This window comes from Impatiens glandulifera, chromosome 6, assembly GCF_907164915.1.
Source record: "Impatiens glandulifera chromosome 6, dImpGla2.1, whole genome shotgun sequence".
Classification (NCBI taxonomy): domain Eukaryota; kingdom Viridiplantae; phylum Streptophyta; class Magnoliopsida; order Ericales; family Balsaminaceae; genus Impatiens; species Impatiens glandulifera.
Window position 1 is genome coordinate 22,329,274 of NC_061867.1, and position 10,321 is coordinate 22,339,594.

The following is a 10,321-nucleotide window of genomic DNA, read 5'->3' on the forward strand; positions in this document are numbered from 1 at the left end:
GTTAGGTTTTGAAAATAATGTTTACAACCACATCCAACATGAGACACATGCACAATATTTATGGAATAAACTTGAAAATTTATATTCTTTAAAGACGGGAAGTAATAAATTATTATTGCTTCTGAAATTAATTCATTTGAGATATAATGATAACACTTATATGGCTGATCATTTAAATGAGTTTCAGGGTGTTCTTGATCAGATGTCAGACATGAGAATTATGTTTAAAAATGACGTTCAAGGACTTTGGTTATTGACTACTCTACCTGATTCGTGGGAAACGTTTAAGGTTTCTCTTTATGATTTTGTTGCTAATGGTGCAGTAACTCTATAGATGGACAAAGGTGGCGTCATGAATGAGAAATTGAGAAGAAAATCTCAAGGGTCTTCGATAAATTCAAATGTGTTGGTTACTGAAAATAGGGGGAGACTGATGAACATGGGTGGAGAAGACAATGCGAGACATAAGAGTCGAAGTAAGTCCAGATCAAAGTACAAGTCAGCTGAATGTTATCATTGCGGTAAAATGGGACACATTAAGAAAGAATGTTTTAAGATGAAATGTGAAATGAGCGGATCTAATCAAAATAAAGATGTTGATGAAGATCGCGTGTAAATAGCGACTTCAAATGATCTCGTCACTATCCACAAAGAGAATACACTTAACCTTGTTTGTAATGAGTCGAGTTGGGTGTTTGACATCAGAGCTTCCTTGCATGTTACGCAAAGAAAATACTATTTTGCGTCTTATACTTCATGTGATTTTGGAATATTGAAGATGTGTAATGACGACTTAAGTAAGGTTATTGGTATTGGTGATGTTTGCTTGGATTCTGGTAATAGGTCAAAATTATTACTTAAGGATGTTCGACATGCTCCAAGTATTAGGATGAATTTGATATCAACTGGAAAACTTGATGATGATGGTTTCACAAGTTGTTTTGGTTCTGAAAAATGGAAACTTTCTAAAGGTAACTTGATTATAGCTCGAGGTGAGAGATATTTTAATTTATATTTGATGCAAACTTCGATATGCAAGGATAATGTGAATGTTGTACAGAGTAATGATGCTTCCAAATTATGACACCGAAGACTTGGTCACATTAGTTAAAAGGGGCTGAATCTGTTGGTTAAGAAAAATGTTATTTCTGGTTTGAGTGAGACCGATTTGGAGAAATATTCTCATTGTGTTTCTAGAAAACAAACTAAAGTATCGTTCAAGCATAATCTTCCATCAAGAAAATCAAAAGTCTAAGAGCTGGTGCATTCAGACGTTTGTGGTCCTTTAAAGGTACGAACTATTAATGACGTTATTTATTTTTTAACGTTTATTGATGATCATTCCAGGAAGCTTTGAGTATATGTTTTGAAGTCTAAAGATGATGTTTTAGACAAGTTCAAAGAGTTCCATGCTCTTGTTGAAAAAGAGATCGAGAAGTAGATCAAGTGCATTCGTAGTGATAATGGTGGTGAGTATTGTGGTCCATTTTATGCATACTACAATCAACAAGGGATTAGACATCAGAAAACACCTCCAAAGACTCCTCAATTGAATGGCCTTATAGAAAGGATGAACAGAACAATTTTTGAGAGGATTAGATGTTTGATTTCAGAAGCAAAGAAGCAAAATTATCTCAAATGTTTTGGGTGAAACATTACTCACAGTAGTACATGTTATTAATTTGAGTCATACAGTAACTTTGGATGGTGAAGTTCCAAATAAGGTATGGACTCGTAAAACTATTTTGTATGATCATTTACGAGTATTTGGATGCAGGTGCTCTGTTTATATTCCAAATGATGAAATATCAAAGTTTGATGTGAAGAGTCGAGAGTGCATTTTATTGGGTTATGGTCAAGTTGAATTTGGTTATAGATTGTACGATCCAGTTGCAAAGAAGCTTTTTAGAATACATGATGTCATCTTTTATGAAGATGAGACTATTGAAAACATTGATAAAGCTAAAAATAGTGAATTGAAGGAAAAATATGATTGGATAGATTTAGATTCAGTTCAATTCTCATTCATCTAGTTCAATAGAAAATCAACTACAACAGGATGATTCTCAAGATGAACATGACGTTCAAATGGAGAATATTAGTAACGAGCAAGAGGAATTATCTACAATTCCATCTAGAAGATCAATAAGATATAGACAACCTTCTACCAAATATTCTATTAATGAATATGTTTTAGTGACCGATGGAGTAGAGCTAGAGTCATATGAAGAAGCTATGGATAGTGAATCCAAGCATAAATGGGTTAATGCTATGAAAAATGAGATGAAATCTCTACATGATAATCATACTTTTGAGTTGGTAGAATTACCAAAAGGAAAGAAAGCTTTGAAGAACAGGTGGTTATACAGACTGAAGTAAGATGATCATACTTCAGCTCCACGATACAAAACTCGTTTGGTTATCAAAGGGTTTAGTCAAATAAAGGGAATTGACTTTGACGAAATTTTCTCTCTTGTTGTTAAGATGACTTCAATCAGAACTATATTGAGTTTAACAACTAGTCTTGATTTGGAAGTTGAACAGATGGACGTGAAGACGACTTTTCTTCACGGTGATTTAGAAGAAGAGATTTATATGGATCAACCTGATGATTTTGAGGTCAAGGGTAAAGAGAATTGTATTTTCAAGTTGAATGAGAGTTTGTATGGTTTGAAGCAGGCTCCATGACAATGGTATAAGAAGTTTGAGTTATTTATGAAACAACATAGATATAAAAATACTACTTTCGACCATTGTGTATTTGCGCAATAATTCTTCTAATGATTTTGTTATTCTGTTACTTTATGTTGATGATATGCTTATTGTTGGTCAAAGTGCTACGAAAATTGATAGGTTGAAATAAGACCTAGGGGAAGTCTAAGCAATGAAGGATCTTGGACAAACAAAGAAGATTCTTGGAATTAGAATAAGTCGTGACAAAAAGATAAAAATGTTATGGTTGTCTCAAGAAAAATATATTGAGAAAGTGTTACTAAGATTCAATATGGAGAATGCTAAAAGTGTCGGCACACCTTTAGAGGCTCATTTTAAATTGAGCTCCAAATATAGTCCTTCAAATGATGATGAGAAGGAATGTATGAAGAATGTTCCCTATAGTTCAGTTTTTGGTAGTCTTATGTATGCTATGGTTAGCACGAGACCATATATAACTTATGTTCTTGGTACTGTTAGTAGATTTCTTTCAAATTCGGGAAAAGAACATTAGGTAGCGGTGATGTGGATATTGAGATATCTCTGAGGCACATCAAGTATGAGACTTTGCCTTGGAAATGATAGTCCGAATTTAGTTGGTTATACCGACTCAGATATGGAAGGTGATGTTGACTCAAGAAAATCTACTTCAAGCTACTTGATTAATTTTGGACGGGAGCTATTTTTGGCAATCGATACTACAAAAGTGTGTTGCATTGTCAACCGCAGAGGCTGAACTTATTGCACCAATGGAAGGTTGTAAGGAGATGATTTGGGTTAAAAAGTTATTATTTAAACTTGGTATTATGCAAGAGAGGTTTGTGCTTCTCTGTGATAATCAAAGCGCTATTTATTTAGCGAAAAATTCAATGTTTCATTATAGATCTAAACACATAGATGTAAGGTATCATTGGATACGGGATGCATTAGATGAAAAATTATTGATTTTAGATAAGGTGCATACATACGATAATGGCGCTGATATGATGACTAAGGCACTACCACAAAAAAGTTCAAGTTTTGTTGTTCAACCGCCGGGTTGACAACATCTTTCCCATAGTTGTAAGGGGGGGAGTTTGTTGGGTTTTTTTTGAGCTCCCAACTATGAAAAAGGCCCTATAGTGGTTCAAGTTCACTTTTAATTTATTAATGCTAATATATTATTTTAAAGAGTTATGTTATAACCTAATAGCTCTAGTATTTAAAAAGCGAAAGCCATCATTAAGAACTAGAAATAAAAAATTAAAAGAGAGGAAGAAAGAGAAAATCTAGTAGCAGATTTTTGCCGACAGCCACGCAGAGTTCACAAACTGACGATCGAAGATTTAAACGAAGTTCAATTGCGCTGAGATTTTGTCGAGAGGTTGGTAACTCATTCCTCTACATTTTCAACGGTCGGATCAAGGTTTGGACGTCTCGAAGTTTGTTTATCTAGGGTTTAAAGTTTCTGCCTAATTTGAGTTTTTTATTTGACTTGTTTGGGACCAAAAGTTTGTATCTTTTTGGTTACGCCCTTTACTGCCTAAATTACGGAGTAAAACCACGGGACTTTACGTCCAATTCAAGCTTCACTATAATCGGAGTCTAGAATACAATCAAGATATAACAACCTTTTAATATCGCAGAAAGGTAAAAGGGAATAACAAAAAGATACACACTTTTGGTCCCAAACAAGTCAAATAAAAACTCAAATTAAGCAGAAACTTTAAGCCTCCAAAAAACAAACTTCGAGACGTCCAAACCTTGATCCAACTATTGAAAATGTAGAGGAATGAATTACCAACTTCTCGACAAAATCTCAGCACAATCGGACTTCGTTTGAATCTCGGATCGTTAGTTTGATGAACCCTACGCGACTGTAGGCAAAAATCTGCTACTAGATTTTCTTTTTCTTCCTCCCTTTTAATTTTTGACTTTTTTTTAAACAATAGAGCTATTAGGTTATACCATAACCCTTTAAAATACTATATTACTTTTAATGAATTAAAAGTGAACTTAAACCACTATTGAACCTTTTTCATAGTTGAAGCCCAAACAAAACCCAACATCCTCATGATCGGTCGGGTCAAAAGTGTTGTTAAAATACAATGAAAAAATCAAGACAATCAACATGATAGAAAAAAGCTGATGGAAAACAATGAAATTGATAATTTAATTTAAAACAAAAATGAAAAATTACCGAGCACAATTTTTTTATTATCAAAAGAGCAATGATATCACCCACCACCGAATCCACATTCTTATCGGATCTCACCTCAAACAATGTCATGATAATGACGTTGTGAATGACGTTGTGAATGGACTTCGTATAGTTGCCAAAATTTTCCGATTCCGCACCCAAATAAAGATATGTTGGAGAATCACCATTAAACAACACACGATTCCACGTAAATCATGTTTGAGGCACAACATTAAACCACACATGATCCCACAAAAATCATGTTCGAGGCACACCATTAACCAACACATGATCCGACCGAAATCATGTGTCCCTTCCTTATTAAATAATGTATAACAATGTTCTATGCGCTCAAAGGAAATCATGTGTCACTTCCTTGTTAAATAATGTATGACAATGTTTTATGCTGATTTTTTAATTTTATTTTTCATATCCCGCCAATGAATAACACCATTAGAGTTATGACCATGATCATCTTGTAGACCCGCCCAAGCATTGTAGTATATGCCTCAAATTTAGCCTGAGTTGAGTTCCCTTAAGAATTGTATATTGAAGAAAATGCACCTTAACAATGAGAAATCCAATGCTAAATTGCCGCTCCCCACCAAATATCCTTCCAAAAATCGACGAAGGACTGTGCACCCCCTGAACATTGATTTCATTTTAAACCTTCTTAGAAGACAAAAAAATCCTTTTCAAATGATACGACCAATTTGTCAATGCCTTTTCTTGGTAAATCATCTCGGCCAATCATACACATACTTTTTTTTTTTTTTTGGGAAAAGTCATACACATACTTAAGTAGCCTAAATTTGAAAAAACCAAATCTTTTACCCCACTTATATAGGACTTAATTGAAGTTCATGAAGTGTCAAATATAGACACGCGCGATTATTCCTGTTCCAATTGACTAAATGATAAAAGGAGGAATCCGAAAAACCTCACTAGAAATTTTGCCTCTACTTCTCTATTCTTAGAACACATTTTCAGTAGTTTGAATAAAGATATAATATAAGTGGGTAATTAAGCATTTTTAATAAGAAATGGAGTTCCACACGATCTTGCTAAAGCCTCAGCACCAAGAGGTCTATCAAGATAAGAAAAAAAGAAAATAGCCCCAATTCATTTATAAGAATGCCATATTGGTGTTGTCTCTTTTCTCACATTGCAAATTTTCAATTTATTATATAATTTTCATGTAGTTGTCTAAAAAAAATCATACTTTTATTTTTGGGAATAGCAAATGATAATTTAAGATAATTCATTCAAGATAATTGTATTAAAAATCATGTTTTATGTTTGATTTCTACTTAAAAAAAGACATTGACCTAGTTAGATTAAAAACACAATAGTAGCTAGGGTCTCAAACTAAAATAGTAAGAAGAATGTTAGTTTAAGATAAAAAATGACCAATAGCTCTTACATTTTCATTAAATTAAATTATAGGATGGAATGTGGGATGGGCATGCTCCTCATAATTATTAAGTTGACATATTTAGGGCAGTTAAGTGTGTGATATTAAAGATTCCTTACAAATAATATATGACTCACCAATTTTATTTTATTTACACTTATCTTTTTCATTTAGATAATTTATGATAGCTAATGTCATACATTTTAATAAATTATTTTTTCCCATAGATTTTATATTGGTTACTATCTTCTCCATTAAATGTAACCGTGAAACTTCTTTATCCATTGTGAAAGAAAACAAAAAAAAAAAGTTGAAAATGATTGTGATAAATTAGTTATTGTTGCTTAGCTAGCAAGCACGTTAAGGTAACATGTCTGATGAATATTTTAGGTAATCAAATATTCATAACAATTGCATGATCACCCAATCATCATAGGTTGACTTTGATGAAGTTAATAGTAGTTGGTTTTGTGATCATTTTATTATATCCACGGGATTAGCTGCTGAATTAATTAATTATGTAATTTGTTTTTAAATGGTTTGAGAAAATCTCGAATATATGATTATAAACACATGAGTTTATGTGCTTTATAACTATGTTATAATTCTCCACTATTAAGTCACTTCTTCTCTTATGCTATTTTTTAAATTAATCTAATTAATTGTGCTAACTATTATATATATACATACTTTTAAAAGAGTCAATTAATTCAAAATAATTTTTTTAACTAAAAAATGACATAAAAATAAAAAAATTAAACAATATTAATTTATTTTTTTACTTGTATATAAAAAAATATGCAATTACAAACCAATAAAATAATACAAATAAAGAGGAAATTAAAAAAATATAGAATCAAGTCATTATCTAAAATAAAAATAAATGCTAAAAATATAGATAAAAGATTATAATAATTGTGACTAAGATCAAAATGTCACTAGTTCAATTCTAATTAAAAATATCTTAAATTGAATGAGAGTAATAATTTTAGTGTTTGAATCTCTAAATTAAAAAAAAACAAAAAATTAATAATCATCTTACCATAAAATGAAAATGCCAAGATTTAATCCACACAACTCTCCAATTACACATGTTAGGTAACATATTTGGCATCAACATTTTTGTTCATCATCTTACCAAACTTCCTTTCTATGCATAAATTTAACTATTCTTTTATTTACTTCAATTTCAAAACACAATACACTTCATCAAGATCGCTTCCTATTGTGTTCCCTCGCAATTCATATAGTAATGTGAAGATTTTTTTGGTCAGAATTCTGGTATTTTGCGTCGATAGTGTCACCTTTATCATTATCGGAAAAAGATAATGCATAATGATTAAAGGTTAATTCGATGCTACATGTATAGGCACTACCTGTATCCCACTCATGAAGTGACACCTATACACCAAAGTAAAAAATCACCTCTCATTTGTTAATTTTTTTTTCTCTTTGTACATGTGAAACTTTTTTAATGGATAGTTACACTACCAGTATATCGTAGCATCGATGATTAAATATTTCTTTTATATATATATATATTTATAAATATATATATATATATATATATATATATTTTCAAATATGTTAAATGATTAGATCATTGATCATCTTGATCAAAATTATAATTCAATTTTTTGAGTATTAAAACAATTTTATAATCACTTTTCAAATTGAGCTATTAATATAGCTACACTTGTATTGGAGTATTATATTTACTATTAAGTGTATGAATAAGCCCCATCCAAGTACTAACATTAATTTTTAAATAGTCATTAGTTGGCTTCTTATAATAAATATATTATAACATGCATGTACTTGTTTCATGCAACGTTAAGACCTTATAATTGTTTCACAAGTCAACTCTAAACTTACAATAAAAATAAATAAATAAAAAACTAGAATGACAAGTTCAGAGCCCATAATTTAGCTATAAATTCATTGCTATTTCATGTTCTTAAGCACACATCAACTCTCATTTCTTAGAGCTTTTGTGTTCGATCGGTTTCCCAAAGGATATCTCAAACGATGATTATATCGGTCATGTTCAAGCTTTTCGTGTTTCTCGCTTTAGTTGGCATTGCAAATTCTCAAGGCTTGAAGCTTGACTTCTACAAGCAAACATGCCCCTCCCTCGATGCCATTGTTAGAGAGACCACTGCTCGCTTCGTTCTTAGAGCGCCTACTCTTGCTGCGCCATTGTTAAGGATGCATTTTCACGATTGTTTTGTGAGGGTAAGTAGAATTTAATTTACTTGCGGTTTAATTAAATTACAAAAACCTTAGTTGTATATACAATTTAGTAAAGAAAAAAAAAACATTAAACTAACTAATAATCTTATAAGAATTGAATTAAATTTTCTTAAACTGTAGGGATGTGATGGTTCGGTACTACTAAACTCTACTAAGAGCAACCAATCTGAGAAAGAAGCAATACCCAACCAAACTTTGAGAGGATGGCATGTTATCGACGCTGTGAAAACCGCTATAGAAAAGAAGTGTCCGGGTGTCGTATCATGCGCCGACATCTTGGCCTTAATAGCTCGAGATTCTACCTTGTTGGTAAGTATATATACAAAAATAGCTCATAATTTATAAGAAATATGTGATGAATAAATAATGTTGTTGACAGATTAATGGACCTTTTTGGGAAGTTCCCTTGGGGAGAAGAGATGGAAGTGTATCCATCTCCAATGAGGCCTTAAATGGTTTGCCATCTCCCTTTGCAAACATTACAACACTCAAATCCCAATTTTCGGTTTTGGGTTTGGACGCAAAAGACCTCGCGGTTCTTTCAGGTGCATAAATTGTTCCTATCTCTCGACCATTATATCCCTTTTAAAAACAATTTATGGGTTTGAATCTAGATTGGAAACCGCTAATAAATGTTTAGGGTTCAGATTCAGACTCATATGTACCTAGGTAGTATTGATATGAATAATATCATTGTTCAACAATTTTATTATCAAGTATCTCATATGGAGCATATGTGAATCCAAATAAGACCACATTTACAAATTTAACTTAATTTGATACATATTTAATGATTTATTGATAATTTATCGTCTATATTACAATTACTGTTGGTTCTTATATTGGTTTTTCTTATGGTGATTCAGGAGCACACACAATTGGAATAGGTCATTGCTTCGCCTTCAACAACCGGTTGTACAACTTCACCGGTAAGGGCGACACAGACCCCACCATGGACCCTAACTACATAGCTCGACTCAAGACTCGATGCAAACCCGGGGACTCTACAACCTTTGTCGAGATGGACCCTGGGAGCTTCAAAACCTTTGACGAGGATTACTACACGATGGTCTCAAAGAGGAGAGGCTTGTTCCAGTCCGATGCAGCCCTACTAGCTGATCAAGAGACAAAGGCCTATGTGAAGCTTCAAGCTTTAAGCCATGGTTCTACCTTCTTTAAGGATTTTGGTGTTTCAATGATTAAGATGGGGAATGTTGGAGTGCTCACAGGGAATGCTGGTGAAATAAGGAAGCAATGTGCTTTGGTTAATTAGATGAAATTAATTAGGCTTCTCATTGCTTGTTTTTCTTTTCTTTCATTTTTATTATTTAAATTTGATGGGGGTGTTTTTTTATATAATAATTATTGATTATCTTGTCTATTTATTTTTTTTTTGAAATAATGATGAATTTAATGTTTTTTTAATATAACAAGTTATATTAAATAACAGGAAGAATGTCAGTTTTATACACCAAGTTGTAAAGAGGTGTCAAATTTACTTATTAAGTATCAAAATTCTATTTATATATACTAACTTGTCAAAAAGTGTCAATTTTGTTTAAAATAACATAAATGTTAAACACCGTCAAAAATTTTGCCATATGTAATATCCAACTATTATTTATTTATTTTTTATATTGACATTATTTTAATTATTTTTCCATTAAAATATTTATTTATCCATTCTTTCTCTCTCTTTATCCCACAATTATCCATTTTTCTTTTCCCTCTTCTTACTATTAACTCTCAAATTCTTTCAGATT

The 10,321-nt window shown here is 31.9% G+C and overlaps 1 protein-coding gene across 1 annotated transcript; it reads left to right on the forward strand.

Moving 5' to 3' along the window:
* The first annotated feature begins 3,004 nt into the window (after positions 1–3,004).
* LOC124943364 (peroxidase 27-like) lies at positions 3,005–9,893 on the forward strand. The gene is made up of 5 exons (XM_047483876.1): positions 3,005–3,148; positions 8,292–8,540; positions 8,679–8,867; positions 8,938–9,103; positions 9,425–9,893. The coding sequence occupies exons 1-5, from the start codon at positions 3,005–3,007 to the stop codon at positions 9,829–9,831; spliced, it is 1,155 nt and encodes a 384-aa protein (XP_047339832.1). The 3' UTR covers positions 9,832–9,893.
* The last annotated feature ends 428 nt before the right edge of the window (positions 9,894–10,321 follow it).

What these genes read in the sequence shown, in the direction of transcription:
- LOC124943364 (XM_047483876.1), top strand. Translation starts at nt 3,005, where the DNA reads ATGGAGAATGCTAAAAGTGTCGGCACACCTTTAGAGGCTCATTTTAAA. An exon ending in CTCGAGATTCTACCTTGTTG is followed by an intron (nt 8,868 to 8,937) that starts GTAAGTATATAT and finishes TGTTGTTGACAG; the next exon opens with ATTAATGGACCTTTTTGGGA. An exon ending in AGACCTCGCGGTTCTTTCAG is followed by an intron (nt 9,104 to 9,424) that starts GTGCATAAATTG and finishes ATGGTGATTCAG; the next exon opens with GAGCACACACAATTGGAATA.